The 17669-nt window shown below is 36.3% G+C and overlaps 1 protein-coding gene and 1 pseudogene across 1 annotated transcript; one reads left to right on the top strand and one right to left on the bottom strand.

Moving 5' to 3' along the window:
- The first annotated feature begins 11031 nt into the window (after positions 1 to 11031).
- LOC131064933 (uncharacterized) lies at positions 11032 to 12848 on the top strand (annotated as a pseudogene).
- A 3114-nt stretch (positions 12849 to 15962) lies between these two features.
- On the bottom strand, positions 15963 to 17585 carry LOC131057048 (3'-N-debenzoyl-2'-deoxytaxol N-benzoyltransferase). The gene is made up of 3 exons (XM_057991239.2): positions 17075 to 17585; positions 16731 to 16944; positions 15963 to 16570 (listed from the first exon to the last, which is right to left on the bottom strand). Exons 1-3 carry the CDS (start codon positions 17510 to 17512, stop codon positions 16017 to 16019), a joined length of 1206 nt encoding a protein of 401 aa, XP_057847222.2. The 5' UTR covers positions 17513 to 17585; the 3' UTR covers positions 15963 to 16016.
- Between the last annotated feature and the right edge of the window lie 84 nt (positions 17586 to 17669).

Below are 17669 nucleotides of genomic sequence, written 5' to 3'. Positions count from 1 at the left end.
TATTTTTATTAATATATTACTAATAAAAGATATCAGATATTGGATAATATCTGATATCTAGTACTTTGTTTAGGAGAGAGAGAGAGAGAGAGAGAGAGAGAGAGAGAGAGAGAGAGAGAGAGAGAGAGAGAGAGAGAGAGAGATGGATAGCAAGGGATAAGGGGAAAGTTATCTAGATAGGGAGAGGGGGGGAAAGGGAGAGGGAGAGATAAGGAGAGAAGGGTAAGGTAGAGGGAGAGATAGGGAGAGAAGGGTAAGGGGTTTTAGAGAGAGATGGGGGGAGAGGGAAAGAAATATCTGATAGCTTGTTTAGGATAGGGAGAGAAAAGGAGGATAGAAAGATAAGGGGATATGGAGAGAGGAAGAGAAAGAGGGGGGGGAAGAGAGTAATTATAAATAGGGAGAGAGAGGGAGTCGGAGAGTCTTGGGGAGAGAGATTATAGATGTCCTAAGGGGCCATATGGTGTCCTAAGGGATCATATGGTGTCATTAAGGGTCATGTGGGATCCTAAGGGGCCATGCATGTATTAGAAAACCATATGACCCCTTAGGACACCATATGACCCATTAGGACATCATATTGTCATTACAAGTCATATAGTATCGTAAGGGATCATATGGTGTTCTTAGGGGTCACATGTTGTTGCTAGGTGTAATATGGGGTCGTAAGGGGCAATGCATGTGTTACAAAACCATATGACCCCTTAGGACACCATATACAGACATCATATGGTAACCTAAGGGGCCATATGGTGTCATAAGGTGTCATATGGGGTCGTTAGGGGTCATATGATGTCTTAAGGGCCCACACATGTGTTATAACACCACATGACCCCCTAGGACACCATATGACCCATTTGGACATCATATTGTCCTAAGGGGTCATGTCGTGTATAGGAAGTTAAAAGGGGTCATATGGTGTCCTAAGCGGTCATACGGTATTGCTCGAGGTCATAGGGGGTCCTAAGGGCCTACACATGTGTTAGAATGCCATATGACCCCTTAGGACACGACATGACCCATTAGGACCATATGGTGTTATAAGGGGTCTTATCGTGTACTAGGATATTAAAAGAGGTCATTTGTGTCCTAAGGGGTCATAGCATGTTGTTAGGGGTCATATGGTGTTGTAAGGGCACACAAGTGTTAGAACACCATATGACCCCTTAGGGCACCATATAACCCCTTAGGACATCATATTGTCCTAAGGGGTCATATGGTGTCCTAAGGGCCCACACGTGTTAGAACCCTATATGACCCCTTAAGACACCATATGACCCATTAAGACATCATATTGTCCTAAGGGATCATATGGTGTCACAAGGGGTCATGTCATGTACTAGGATGTTAAAAGGGATCATATGGTGTCTCAAGGGCTCATATGGTGTCGTTAGGGGTCATATGGTGTCCAAAGGGCACACACATGTGTTAGAACATTGTATGACCCCTTAGGACACCATATGACACATTAGGACACCATATGAACAATTAGGACATCATATTGTCCTAAGGGGTCACATGGTGTCACAAGGGGTCATGTCGTGTACTAGGATGCTAAAAGGGGTCATATGGTGTCGGAAGGGGTCATATGGTGTCGGAAGGGGTCATATGGTATTCATAAAGGGTCATGTCATGTAGTAGTATGTTATAAGGGGTCATCTGGTGTCCCAAGGGCCCACACATGTGTTAGAAAACCATATGACCCCTTAGGACACCAAATGACCCATTAGGAAACCATATGATCCATTAGGGAATCATATTGTCTTAAGGGGTCATATGGTGTCATTAGGGCTCATATGGTGTCTTAAGTGCCCACATGTGTTAGAACACCATATGACCCCTTAGGACACCATATGACCCCTTACAACACCATATGACCCATTAGGACATCATATTGTGCTAAGGGGTCATATGGTGTTGTAAGGGGTCATGTCGTGTACTAGGATGTTAAAAAGGGTCATATGGTGTCCTAAGTGATCATAGGGTGTCGTTAGAGGTCATATGATGTCCTAAAGTCCCACACATGTGTTATAACACCATATGACCCCTTACGACACCATATGATCCATTAGGATGCCATATGACCCATTAGGAGATCATATTGTCCTAAGGGGTCATGTGGTCTCATAAGCGTCATGCGGTGTCGTTAGGGGTCATATGGTGTCCTAAGGGCCCACACATCTATTAGAAAACCATATGGCCCCTTAGGACACCATATGACACACTAGGACATCATATAGTATGGTGTCATAAGGGGTCATGTCATGTGCTACGATGTTAAAAGGGGTCATATGGTGTCCTAAGTGGTCATATGGTGTCGTTAGGGGTCATATGGTGTCCTAAATGGTCATATGGTGTCGTTAGGGGTCATATGGTGTCCTAAGGGCTCACACATGTGTTAAAAAATCATATGACCCCTTAGGACACCATAAGACCCCTTAGAATACCATACGACCCATTACGACATCATATTGTCCTAAGGGATCATTTGGTGTATAAGTGGTCATGTCATGTACTAAGATGTTAAAAGGGGTCATATGGTGTCTTAAGGGGTCATATGGTGTTTTAGGGGTCATATGGTATCCTAAAGGCCCAAACATGTGTTAGAACACCATATGACCCATTAGGACATCACATTGTCCTAAGGGGTCATATGGTGTTAGAAGGGGGCATGTCGTGTACTAGGATGTTAAAAGGGGTCATATAGTGTCATTAGAGGTCATACGGTGTCATATGGTGTCCTAAGGGCCCACACATGTGTTAGAACACAATGTGACCCCTTGCAACACCATATTACCCATTATGACACCATATGACCCATTAGGACGTCATATTCTCCTAATGAGCTCTATTGTGTCATAAGGGGTTATGTAATGTACTAGGATGTTAAAAGGGGTCATATGGTGTCCTAAGGGCCCACACATTTTTTAGAACACCATATGACCCCTTACAATACCATATGACCCATTAGGACACAGGATGCATTAGGACATCATATTGTCCTAAGGAGTCATATGGTGTCAAAAAGGGCCATGTGGTGTCGTTAAGGATCATATTGTGTCCTAAGGACCCACACATGTGTTAGAACACCATATGACCCCTTAGGACATCATATGACCCATTAGGACATTATATTGTCGTAAGGAGTCATATGGTGTCATAAGAGGTTATGTCGTGTACTAGGATGTTAGAAGGGGTCATGTGGTGTCATTAGGGGTCATATGGTGTCGTTAGGGGTCATATGTTGTCCTAAAGACCCACACATGTCTTAGATCACCATATGAATCTTAAGGATTCCATATGACCCCTTACGACACCATATACCTTGTTAGGACACTCTATGACCCATTAGGACATTATATTGTCCAAAGGGGTCATATGGTGTCATAAGGAGTCGTGTCATGTACTAGGATGTTAAAAGCAGTCCTCTGGCGTGCTAAGAGGTCATACGATTTCGTTTGGGTCATATGGTGTCCTAAGAGCCCACACATGTGTTAAAACACCATATGACCCATTAGGACACCATATGGTCCATTAGGACATCATATTGTCCTAAGGGGTCATATGGTGTCATAAGGGGTCATCCGGTGTCTTTAGGGGTCATATGGTGTTCTAAGGGACCACACGTGTTATAAAACCATATGACCCCTTACAACACCATATGATCGCTTACAACACCATATGACCATTAGGAGATCATATTATCCTAAGCGGTCATATATGATCATAAGGGGTCATGCCATATACTAGGATGTATGTTAAAAGGGGTCATATGGTATCCTAAGGGCCCACAAATGTGTTAGAACACCATATGATCCCTTAGGACACGATATGACCCCTTACGACACCCTATGACACATTAGGAAATCATATTATCTTAAGGGGTCATATGGTGTCATAAGGGTTCATGTTGTGTGGGTATGTGCAGGATCATGGTGGGCCAAACATACCCTTAAGTGGCAATAAAAATCATAAAAATAGAGAGGCAACTTGGTGTAAAAATTTGAATAAGTTACCAAAATTATTTTAAAAATATGTAAGAATAGAATTTGTAGAAAATTGAATGTAGTTTCTAAGATATTAGTTGTTTCATGAAGAAAAAAAAATCCATTTGACAAAAAATTGAAATTTCAATGCTGTAGTATTAAAATTTCAGGAAAAAGATAAGAAGCAGGTGTTTGTTTAACCACCCTAACCACATTCAAGTAATAATAGTTTTTTATAAGATTTTAGATATAAGTAGAAGACTCATGTCCGAATGTGACACATATTTTTTGTAATTTTTTTTGAAATAAATAATTAATTATGATTTTTTACTACAACTTTTTAAAATATTAAAAACTTGCATGTCTAACCACCATAACTTGGTCAAAACTTTATGAAATTCAAGTTTTATTTTTTTAATCCTATAGTATATAGAGCATAGAATGTGACACATTTTTTGGATTCAAAAAATGTGATACCATTTGAAAGTAATAGATATTTTTCAATTAGCCTATGAATCAGGACTTTAGTCAGGATATTGTCACTTTTTGGCCCCTCATGATCCTGCACATACCCATGTACTAGGATGTTAAAAGGGGTCATATGGTGTGGGTCACATAGTGTTCTAAGGGACCACACATGTGTTATAACACCATATGACCCCTTACGACACCATTTGACCCATTCGGAAACCATATGACCTATTAGGACATCATATTGTCCTAAGAGGTCATATGGTGTCATAAGGGGTCATGTGGTGTTGTTAGTTGTCATATGGTGTTCTAAGGACTGACATAGGTGTTAGAACACCATATGACCCCTTAGGACACTATATGACCCCTTATGACACCATATGACCCCTTAAGACAAAATATGACCCATTAGGACATCATATTGTCCTAAGGGGTCATGTTGTGTACTAGGATGTTAAAAGGTGTCATATGGTATCCTATGGGGTCATATAATGTCATTAGGATTCATTTGGTGTCCTAAGGGCACATACATGTGTTAGAACACCATATGACCCCTTGAAACATTATATGACCCCTTAGGACACCATATGCCCACACATGTCTCGTTAGGAGTCATATGGTGTCCTAAACGATCATATGGTCGTTAGGGGTCATTTGGTGACCTGAGGGCCCACACATGTGTTAGAACACCATATGACCCGTTATGACACCTTATGACCCCTTAGGACACCATATTTTCGTGGGGGGTCATATGGTGTCATAAGGGGTCATGTCGTGTACTTGGATGTTAAAAGGGGTCATATGGTGTCTTAAGGGGTCTTATGGTGTCGTTAGTGGTCATATGGTGTCCTAAGGACCCACACATGTGTTAGAACACCATATGACCCCTTATGACACCATATGACCTATTAGGACACCATATGACCCATTAGGACATCATATTCTCCTAAGGGGTCATATGGTGTCATCAGGGGTCATATGGTCTAGTTAGGGGTCAGATGGTGTCCTAAGTGCCCACATGTGTGTTTTAACACAATATGACCCCTTATGACACCATATGCCCCCTTACAACACCATATGACCTATTAGGACACCATATGACCTATTAGGACATCATATTGTCCTAAGGGGTCATATGGTGTCATAAGGGATCATGTTGTTTACTATGATGTTAAAAGGGGTCACATGGTGTCCTAAGGGGTCCTAAGGTGTCGTTAGTGGTCATATGGTGTCCTAAGTGCCCACAAATGTGTTAGAACACCATAGACCCCTTAGGATACCATATGACCCCTTATGACACCATATGACCCATTAGGATTCCATATGACCCATTAGGACAACATATTGTCTTAAGGGGTCATATCGTGTCATAAAGGTTCATTTCATGTACTAGGATGCTAAATGGGATCATGTGGTGTCCTAAGGGGTCATTTGGTGTCGTTAGGGGTCATATGGTACCCTAAGGGCCTACGCATGTGTCAGAACACATTATGACCCCTTACAACACCATATGACCCATTAGAACACCCTATATTGTCCTAAGGGGTCATATGGTGTCATAAGGGGCCATGTGGTGTTGTTAGGAGTCATATGGTGTCCTAAGGGCCCACACATGTTGTAGAACACCATATGACCCCTTAGGACACCATATGACTTAGAACACCATATTGTCCTAAGGGGTCATATAGCATCCTAAAGGGTCATGCCATGTACTAGGATGTTAAAAGGGGTCATGTGGTGTTGTTTATGGTGTCATTAGTGGTCATATGTTGTCCTAAGGGCCCACAGTTGTGTTAGAACCCTTGTTACCTATTCTAGGAAACTACTTGGAGTTGTTGAATGTGCCTTTTAAATTGCTTCTAAGGGGTCATTGCTAGGATTTGATATTGGATGCATTGTTTCTAGTAAGAAATTAGACATTTAATCTCTATTGTATCTTGAGACATGGAAATATCTTGTATTATACTATTTGTAGTGTGAAAGAAGATTCTCTTTCCCAACTAAACCTTGTCTTTGTTGGTATGTCTTCTTACATGAATACTATTTGTTATATCTATTCCTCACCACAAAAGGCATGATGCTATATTATTTTTATTATTGTTCTTGATGCTCTTACATTTGGGGAGTCCATGTTAGCTTATGTTGTGTCTCCTCATGTTGTGGTTTTGTGTGGGTGCATTTTGAAAAACTGAGGAGTATTTCTCTCAAAAAGGAATGATTTGTAGATTTGAAAAATTTTGGTCTCATCTTGGTGCTCTAAACATCTATATTTTTTTAGCAATAAATGATTGCACATAGAAAAAATTAAAATTTACCATTGTTCCAAGGGTTTATTTGTGATTTCTTTCAACTTAGTATCATATTAGAATATAATTATAATATGGTTTCTCATGAATCTAGGACCGAAATTTTCTCTTTCTAAAGCCTTTGGTTTCCTCTTTTATACTTCTCACTAAATCCTTTCAAATCATACACTAGTTTAAATATTCCTCCCTAATATTGCTTTTGATTTATAGTATGACTTCTACTATGAATGTACTTTGGTTTCCTCTTTTATACTTCTCACTAAATCCTTTCAAATCATACACTAGTTTAAATATTCCTCCCTAATATTGCTTTTGATTTAAAGTATGACTTCTACTATGAATGTACTGGAAACTCTAAAGGACATTCTATTATGGTGGATCAAGTAACTATTATACTTTCTCACCACTTACACTTATATCCTAATGTATTTGGATTTTTCTAAACACGTCTTTATATATAGGTTGCTTTGCAAGTGGAAAATCACTCTTCGAGTTATAATTTGGACCATGAATGTATCCCTTTCTATTATAGGTAACACTTTTGCATTAAGAATTTGGGATCAATTTGCCTACACCTTAAGGTCTCAAGATCTTCCTCTTTTTGCAAGAATATTCTTCAAGAATACCTTATTGTGGATGTGGTCAAGGTTGATTCTACTTTAGAGATTTTTTTTCCTCTAGCTGTTGATGGGGTGTTGGTCCCCTATCCAAGTTACCTTTTTCTCCTCCTCCTTCAAATCTCAACCACTTTTTGTGGGTGGTGTTGGAATTCCTCTAATTTTTCTAGTGGTTTATCTATTGTCAACTTCCCCCAATTAGGGCCTTAGGGAAAATATCCCCTCCACACTCTTTAATTTTAGTAGATATGGATACCAATGTTTTTTGGACCACTATCATAAGAATGAATAAATGTCTTTCAAAACATGTTTTTTAAGCTCATGCCTTTGTTAAGAGTGAAAACTCCTAGCTTTACTTATGAGATTGGTTATTCTTTGTTTTGTGTGTATTTGCTTGAACAAATTTGTTACAATATTGTTGTTTGTCCCATCTTTTTATCATTTTGTATATATGTTAAATTATTATATAAAAAACCTAGCACTTAACTTCTTAATATATCAAAAATATAAATTATAAGAATCAAATTAATAATAACATGGAGAATAATATTAACAGTAAAAATTTAGGAAGCAAAGCACTTCTTTTTCTGAATTTTTGTTCTCTATTGAAAAATCAATATCAGAGGTGGTTATGTCCTTCTTTTTTAAAAATTTGAATCACCTCAAAACTTTCTCTTTGTGGGATAATTTTGTAACTAAAGGATGACCACTTCTTAAAAACCCTCTCTCTCATGGTTCGATTGGCAATGGTGAGGATAAGTTGTCTAATAGAAAGAAAGGTAAGTGGTTTCTTCCTCCTGTGGGATAATTTAAGTTAAATTATGATGGGGCTTCAAGGGTTAACCTTGGCAAATCAGGTATTGGTGTTCTGATATCGGATTCCAATGCAACTATTGTTAAAGTTGCATGTAAGTGCATTGTAGATGGGACGAACAGTAATTCAGAGCTTCGGGCTCTTAGCCTTGGTCTTGATTTGGTTGTATCTCTTGGCATTAGAAATTTAATTATTGAAGGTGATTCAATGTTTATATTCCATGCTCTTATTTCCAAGAGGTGCTATGTTTGGCAACTTCAATATTTGTTGGATAAGGTTTTATTACAACTGAGTTATTTTTCCTCTTATGATATTCAACATTGTTATAGAGAAGTAAATTTTGTCGCTGATATTCTTTCCAATAAGGGAATTGATGATCAAGTTTCTTACCTTGAATTTCTGGGGAAAGATCTTCCCCTCTTGTGCCATAAAGGTTGGGCTTGGGATTTGATCACCCATGTATTCTGATGTGGATATATATGTGTTTTCTCTGAGTAGTGAGACGTTAGCTGGCATGGGTGATGTGGCATGATGATTACTATACTCATTTAAAAGTGGGGTCTTCTTTTAGTCTTTTCAGCTATATCTCTATTTGTATTATGGTATTGATAACCGACTTTATCTAGGCATTTTTGGAAGGGATGTGATTTGATGTTTTATATGGTTCATGTATGATTTAGCAATGCTTAGATTTTTTTGGTGGTACAACCTCTTCCTGCATTGGGATTTCACACTTGTTGGGTATCATGTGTTTTCTTTCTCCATGTGTGTTTTAGCAGTGTTGGCATCTTGGTTGCGGTATGACCTCTATCGGTATTTGGACTGCATACTTGTTAAGCGTTTTAATTATGTTTTACTTGGTTGTCATGTTGCGGTTCTTTTGGATGGATGATATCATCTTTCTTATATTGAAGGTTGTCATTTCTTTTATTTCTGTCTATTTATTTGGCAAGAATTGCATTCCTTGTGGGTACTAACTTGTCTTGGGAAATAATGTAGCTTCGGTATCACTAATATGCATTCTTTCGTGCGGGCTCATTTTCACATGTGTGAGCTAATGTAGTTTCTGCCTGCAGGAAACTATAGTGAAGGCTTCTAATGGTAAACAATGATTAATCTTTCCCCTTTTACCCAATCAACATGTCAGAAAATTTTGCATAGTTTTATTTTCCATTATGTGCTATCAAGAAGTTGCTCATTTTTTAGCGGAAATTTTTGTATAGTGTATTTTGGCAATCTCTGATTCGTATTGCACACGGTTGGCAGAGGCATTCAGAGTTATTCACAGGTTCCTATAAGAGAGAATGCACAATTAACAAAGACAGGCAGACCTTGGAGTTTTCGTTTCTAAAAATTGCAGGGAAAATTGCCAGGAGGAAGATGTGTGGCCTGCATGCAAAATAGAACACATGCCTTGTCTATGTTTCAACATTTTCCTTTATAGTTGTTACATCCCTCAAGATTCCTTTGAAACACACGGGGTAGAGGCACCTCTGAGATAGAGCAATAAACTAAGAATATGGTTTGCTCTGTTTGTAGTAAACAGAGCATTTGCTGGAATAAAATTATCAATGTGATTAATTGTTTTAGTGTCAGCATCCACTTCTTATGGCAGAGAAGAAGACGGATGGAAGGCAGCCTCTGCAACTTTGTATAGAGAATCTGATGCCCTCGACACCATGGGTTAAAAACATGAACGCCTTTTTTTTTTGTATTTAGTGCATTGTTTGTCTAGTTTGTGCATTTAGGGTTTAACTCGTGCCATATTAAGGGTTTATCTGATTTCCAAGATGTTCGAGTTTCAGTATCCCTGCTTCTGCAGGCTACAAGTAACATTTGGTTGTCAGGGTTATAGCTGTCTTTGCATGTTGGTTTCAAGTGGAAGATCGTAGAAGATTTTAGGGCATAGGGTAGAGCGTCTCTCCCAAATAAAAAATGCCAAGATATTTTCAGAATGCAAACAACTACGTTGAATACCACGGACGCACGAGATTTTTTGTAATTCATTATGGATTTCTCTAAATGCAATATGTATGACCAAAATTTTACTCAATATTTTGTTGAAGGCTGTCACCAGCATTGCAGGTTAGTTGAAAAAAATACGATGCAAATTGGTGTAGATTTCGCTGTAAAAATTTAAGGTGACTGAAATTTCTTTCTTCACTTTGAACTGAGATTTATATTTGAAGGTATGGATTGCAATTTCTCTTTTAAATTCACCCAAATATAAAGCAATTCGATAACATTAGTAATATTTAGGGTTTCCGGGTTTAATGTGTAGACTATATGAATTCATAACAATATTGTCCATTAACCAATGCGAAAAGATTGATCGATTTACTTCGATGCTTTGTATTAATGGAAGGACAAAGATGTAGTCAATAAATCTCTGTGATTATATTTATCATTATATATCTCTGATATTTGTGGTAGAATTTTTTTTACCCGAATATTTACTAAATTCATATGCTTTATATTTTAACAAACAGAGATGTAAAGTAAAAACCTCAAATTTTGAAGTCTTACTTTTAGTTTTTGTGTAAAATGTTTGAACTCAATTTTTTTTATTTCATAATTTTTTCTTCTACTTAGGTGCCATGATAGAGGGTTATATATTTTGTTAAATTCAATCAGGTTTTGTATTGGTTACATCTGTTGGGATAAATCACTCCAGCAAGTTGGATGTAAAATTTTACCTGATTTTCACACATAATCATGGCTTTCAATATTAATCATGTCTTTTGATGAGTTGAGGTTGTATCTTCACTATGGTAGATCCAAAGTTGTCACTTGTTTAGGGTTTGTACAGCCACAGGATTTGATTTTGGTGTACGGGGATGATGGTTGCTCCTGGTACTTGTGTAAAAGGCAATGTTTTACTTGCTGGTATTAAGCCCGTAGGTAACACATTCTATCATTCTCATGTTGACAACCAAGGAAAAATTCCTGTATGTGCCAGTGTATAATTTGCCATCTTTATAATAGAGTTTAAAAAATTGGAAATTTTTTTAGACTCTATAAACATCTTTAATATTCATCTTTAGACAAATTGCTAATTTCACAACTATGATATATATATCAGTGAGCACTACATCCTGTTATATTTTGACTTACATAGTTTATCTTTACATATCAAAGAGTGCAAATTTGTGCCGACATAGGAAATAATATTTTATTTCCCATTGTGAAACTTATTGATCTGGTTCAGAAAAGTGGGCCATAACTATCCAAGGTAGTAAAATGCAATATGCAATTGTTTATATGTGAATCTTGTGTTGCAGAGATCAATTTATATCCTAGAGATTTATTAGAATGGATTCCAGTGCATTGATCATTGATTGCAATTTAGTGTTAAATAGGGTGTCGAGATGTTCGGTTCCAGGGATCACCGTATGCTGTTAAGAGGAACAATTGGCGATTAGCTTGAGTTACAGTGCTAGTCATTTTGTTCAAGGATTTCTTCAAAGAGTGTGTTTTCAAGTCTTGATGCTTGGTCACATTCTAGCAGGAATTGCTACATCTCTTCTATTTTCAGCTTTCGATTCATGGCTTGTTGTTGAGCATTTGAAGGTAATATCTAGTTGTATTTGATTAGAAATTCATAACAATCTAGCTATTTTCTAACAATTCATAACAAAGCATGGTTAGTTAGGTGATTTCATAACTATTAGATCTGCAAGAATCAGCGAGGGTTGTGTTATTATTTTCTTATTACTAAAGCTTTCTGCTTTTTTGCAGAGGGGTTTTGATCCACAATGGTTGTCGTTGAGATTCTCAAAGGCAATATTCTTGGACAATGGTCTAGTAGCCATCATGTCTAGGCTCTTTGCTAACACTCTTGCTAACACTCTAGGCTTTGGTCCAGTTTCTCCATTTGATGTTGTTGCATGCTTCCTAGCTATAGGTATGGTTGTTATCTTTTCTACCCAATCATAAAACTATGGAGATCCCTTAGAAAGCAAGGATTTACTCACATAGTTTAAGCATGTTGCTTTGGCAATTGCTTTAGGTAAGTTGTTAGGCATATGTTAATATGTAAACATCATACTTTTATGAAATCTCTGTAGAATAAACTTAAACATATAAACCTTTTTCTCTGACAAGTTTTAATGGTTTGCGGAATTAGATGACACAAGATTGCAGTTCTAGGAGCTATAGAATCTTTATTTGAAGGTTCAATTTACACATTTGTGTTTCTTTAAACACCTGCTTTGAACCGAAATGAACAGGATATTCCTTATGGGTTGATATTTACAACATTTATGTTGGCTTCAATGATGGGAAGTTCCCTGGCCTCTAGAATTTTGGCTCACCCAACACTCAAGGTGGAAAGCTACATGTACATTGTATTTGTTGTCTCTGCTACAACATTACTTCTTCTTGTATGTCATTTCTAAACTGCCTCTTGTGTCTTCTTGGTTTTTGATTATACGTGAGCATCTTGGATATCCAATCTTTTTTCATTGCTTATTTTTAACAATTTTTCTTGGAGGCTAGCATAGAAAGGGGTGGAGTATTACAACAGGATGTCCAACTTCTTGGATTTTGTGTATTTGACACTTGTGTGGGGATATTCTGGCCCTTAATAATGAAAATACAATAACAATATATTCTTGAAGAGGCTCGAAGCACAATTATCAACTTTTTCTACTAGTACTGACTTAGGATTAATATATTTTTGCAATTTAAATGTTTGTCTTGGCATGAGTCATTTGTTTCACTTAGATGTGAGTTACTTTGAGTCATTTCTGGTTTTTTGTAAGGTCAATGCCTTCCCAATCACAATCATGTTTGGAATGTGTCAATCTTCCTCTTCATTGCCACAATTCTTTTTGTTAAGAAATGTGAAAATAGGTTTGCAAAGTTTGTGGGTGTAGACTTTGCAAGATTCTAGCCAAGGTAGAATAGGGACTCTTTCTAACTTGGCCAAGGATTAAAAGGGATTCTTGGAGAAAATGACCATTGAAGGTGTTTATGATGGCAGCTTATTCAAATTCTAGACTGTTTAATATGTATATGTTAGGCATGCAGTCATCTACTACATGCTCTTCTTTGACAAAACTATAAGAGACAATTGGAGGCATGGTTTCACTCATTTGTTTGCTAATTCCCTATCATTCTCATTACATTGTTCAATACTTTATGCCTCTTAAGTTGTTCTATAAATTTCCTGTGAAATATTGATTCAACTACGATACCAGTGTTAACAGGTGCCATGGTTGCAGATAGTGTATTATACCCTCCCTTTTTACTGATATATCTCAAATTGAAATGAAATTCAATTTTCAGGGCTTTTTTTTCTACTTAATATGGAAACTATAAGATTAAACTTTCTTTTATGCATGTGTAGTACCTACAAGTCAAGTTTTGATCGAGATGTTGACATCAGGGTCTAGTATTTCAGCCGCAAACACTTAAAGGACTACTTTGTACTTCATATAGTAAGTCATAGTTATGCTTTTTATTTGAAATTTATTCTTTCTTTGTTTTCTATGCTATGTTACAACATGTTTATTTCTTAAAAACTAAAATTAAATTTGAAGCTATTAATGAATTGTTTTCATGTAAATTTTGTAGATGCCTTGATTCCTTGAATTTTTGTCATCATGTTGTCATTTTTGTACACCTTCCAAATGGAATGGATTAATTGGAATCGAGTATTATATTTGCATTATAATTTTTTTCTGTACTATAAGTCTGCATATTTACTATTTAGTCATTGTGTGGTCTATGTTTTGCATACATGTCTACCAAGCCACTATAACATCCGGCAAAAACCTCAATCAAACAAAAACAAAATTGTTCTGTCACTCTTTTGGCAGGAACTTCGCTGCTCTGCAGCTCTTGTTAATAATGGCATTGATAAGGTTTCTCTTGCAAGATTTGCTTGGATAAGATATATATTTATTCTTGCATTTTGGTTTCACTTGTAATATTTCATTTGGATTTCAATTTTCTGGTTCTGGTGGTAATTATGGAATACATAATTGGCATTCCGTAGCACTCCTAGGAGGTAAGGGTTGATGTAAAATATTCATCAGAGAGACTTTAAATGGTGTTCACCATAAGATGTACTCATATTGAAGAGGCCATTTGAACTTTGATTGGTAATTCTTGGTTGGAAAACAACCCTTCTTCTCTTCTCACTGAAGTTGTTTCCCATTTTCTTACTGTTATCATGGATTTATTATTAGATTTACCTTTGGTTCATTTTATTGCTAACAGATATGTGAATTATGATATCGTAGATGAAGATGATCTCGACTACTTGTTAAATTCTCATAAGTTAGAGGATGGATTTTTCTCCATTGGTGGTCTTGTGGATTTTAGACTTTCTGTGGCTAACACCCATCTTCATGATCTTCTTGTTGTTGTTAGGTTTGGTGTGTAGATGGGCTCATATAGTGATCCTATTAAAGAGTATGGGGAATTATTAGATGTTGTTGCAACTCCTATGGTGTCTTTTGCCCTTGATTTCTTTCTGGGGCTTGTTACTTTGCTTGATCACCCATGTGATTATGATGGTGTGGACTCGATGGTTATTCCTTTGTTGCAAGCTACTTCTCCTGTTGTGGGTAATAATGTGGATGATATCTCTACATTGGAAGATGGTGTTCAACTTGTTTCTGAATTGGCTTCAAGAGGTGATTATTCTTGTATGGAATTGGATGTAATTTCTAGTGGTTCAAATGATTGGTTTAGTTTGGTGGATCCTATGGAGGATTTTTCTGCCCCTTCTTCCTCGGATTCTGGCTCTAAATTTTGATTGATCTTATGGATACTTTGTTAGCATATTAAATCATTTTGTAACTAATGTGCATCATACTAGCCTTGTCCAGTATGGGGTTGGTGGGAGGTTTCCTTTTGTTGTTTCTTTTTGGTTGTCTTTGTTACTTGGTTGGGCTTTATGCACATCTTTGTACTCTTTTATGCTATGTTACGAGCTTACTTTGTATTATTCCTTTTACTATCAATAGAATTTTTTCTGTGACCTTGGTCACTTTTACCAAAAAAAAAAAAAGAATAAAAATTTACAATATCAATTTCATTATAATATTTTATGAAAAAAATTTGTTTGTCTTGGCATAATGTGATGGTTAAGTTGTGGTGTATTTTTTGATTCCATTAAGATTCAAACCTCATTGGAGTGTTGTTGTTCAATGTTTATATTGGGGATTAGGCCCACCAATTCATGGATCTAAATCAAAAGCATTTACCTCTTAAATAATGATTTTTTTAAATAATAGTTGGCTATCCTCAAACTAGACAACCAACACTAACATCTTATTTTCAAAACATATTAGAAAAATATAAAACATTTATATTATTATCTAAATATTGGTTACTTTAATGGCTACCTATCTAAATCTAAAGTCTTTTATTAAATCCTTTGATTTCATCATAGTAAAATATAAAATCTTTACTACACAAAAATATTAAACATTTCAACAATCGTCTAGCATAATACATAAGAATGATGCTATGTTTTGATGAGTAAAATTATTATAAACAATCATTATAATACAATTGATGTTTCTTTTCTAGAAAAAAATATTATACAAACAAGAATGATTGGTAATGTGAAGAGGAAAATATATTATGAAGTAAATTGGGAAAATCCTTCAATATTTTATTAGTACATGAATTTTTTTATTAAATTAACATTAATTTATAATCATTATTATTTTTTCTTTTCCTAATCACATTTATAGCTTTAATGATTATATATATATATAAACAAAAAATAGAAGCTAAATTGATAAATTTTGGCCATGAAGTCATCTATTCTTTTATTTAAAAATAAAAAGGATTAACCATTACATCAACATCTAGAGCCATTGACAAGATATTTGTTGATTATGGCTTTTATTTCAATTTCAAGTAAATTGAATTCTTGTGATGGCATCCATGCTATAGCCTTAAATGCATCAAACTTTCTCTTAGGAGAATGGACGAAAACAAAACCATTTGATATGTTGGGTCCATTCTCATTCCAATAAATGGGAGATATATTCACTGGGCTTCCTGATCCAAAGTCAACTTCATCAAATCCCAACCACCTCCAGTCACTCAAAATTATATTAGCTTGGTTGCTATAAATATTTGATGAAAATCGATCTGTATCTATTATTGATCTAAGATACTCATTAGTAAGTGATATCTTTGTTTTCTTTATAATATTCACTAGATATGAAAGTGGTTGGTTTATGACATCATGAGCAATAGTTTGTGCACTTGCAGCAACAACACCATTTCCATAGTATCCATTTGGTAGTGGGGGATTAAATGATCTCTTCACATCTACTGCAAAGGAAATACTAACGTTCTGAGTATGTGAAATTTCAAGTACTTTGGTCCTTGCTTGCCAAACCAGAGCTGCAACAATTTCAAATGTAGTACAATTATCCAAACATTCTAGCATAATTCCATCTTTCACATTTTTTATTGTCTCTAAGTTTTATTGTCTCTAAGTCTAAGTTAAGAGACATTTGAGTTGATTCTTTATATATTGGAGGTATCCATGAGTTGGACGTACTCTCTATTTTTTCTTTAGTCGATTCTAAGTCATGAACTGATATATTCCCTGGTTTAAGAAGTTCTCTATCCCATACAGGTTCAATAGAAGGCTTAACATACCCTCTAGCCATCTCTCCAAGACCTTTGAGAAACTGCCCTATCCCTCGTCCATCACATACCATATGCTGAAAACTCACAGCTACAACAAAACCTCCACATACGAAATGGTTTACCTATAATAAAATTGATCAGTTTAAAAAAGCATATACCATAAATAAACATATTACATCAATACTATAAATTGTCAAATAAATACAACAATAAAAATTCTTACTTATATTATCTTTCTTAAAGCAATGTTACCTGAATAACGATGGGATGAACGTCCTCAATAGCTGTATCGGAAGGAAACCTAAAAAGCAGCTTCTTAAATGATGGCTCGAGCTTGTCCAAATCTCCAAGTACTGACAGGCTGTTATCTACTGTGGCTTCCACAAAGAGAACACCTTCTCCTGTGCACTCCAATTGAAGCTTCCCATCCTCTTTCTTTCTCAATCTCCCAGCCAGAGGATAATAATACACCAACACCTTTGACAGAGCTTCTCGGATTGTTTTGGCAGGATCTGCTAAAGCATTTTCACAACCCTCATACACAAGCAACGCATTAGAGTTTATTCTCACTAATGGCTGGTTATCAAGGTTTGAGAGATAGAGAGTGCATCTGGGCAAAGGCAGGCATGGTGGCACAAGGCAACTCTCCACAATCTTCACATTAAACTCTGCTAAGCCTGACTTCTCCATTATAATGAAAAACTCTTCTCTTTACTTGCTAAAAGGTTTCAGTAAGCAAATGGTGATTGTTGAAATGGGGATTGCTGGTTAAGGTATTTATAAACCCTGTGGAAGACTCTAGATATGAAATTGTAATGGTAACCTTATGGAAATATCTGTTTCGTGT

Source organism: Cryptomeria japonica, chromosome 6 (assembly GCF_030272615.1).
Source record: "Cryptomeria japonica chromosome 6, Sugi_1.0, whole genome shotgun sequence".
Lineage (NCBI taxonomy): Eukaryota > Viridiplantae > Streptophyta > Pinopsida > Cupressales > Cupressaceae > Cryptomeria > Cryptomeria japonica.
This window is presented reverse-complemented; position numbering and strand designations above follow the sequence as displayed.

Coding starts and splice junctions, on each gene's coding strand:
- LOC131057048 (XM_057991239.2), bottom strand. CDS start 17,512: ATGGAGAAGTCAGGCTTAGCAGAGTTTAATGTGAAGATTGTGGAGAGT. Junction 16,945..17,074: donor TTCATCCCATCGTTATTCAG/GTAACATTGCTT, acceptor ATTTTATTATAG/GTAAACCATTTCGTATGTGG. Junction 16,571..16,730: donor GACTAAAGAAAAAATAGAGA/GTACGTCCAACT, acceptor AAATTGTTGCAG/CTCTGGTTTGGCAAGCAAGG.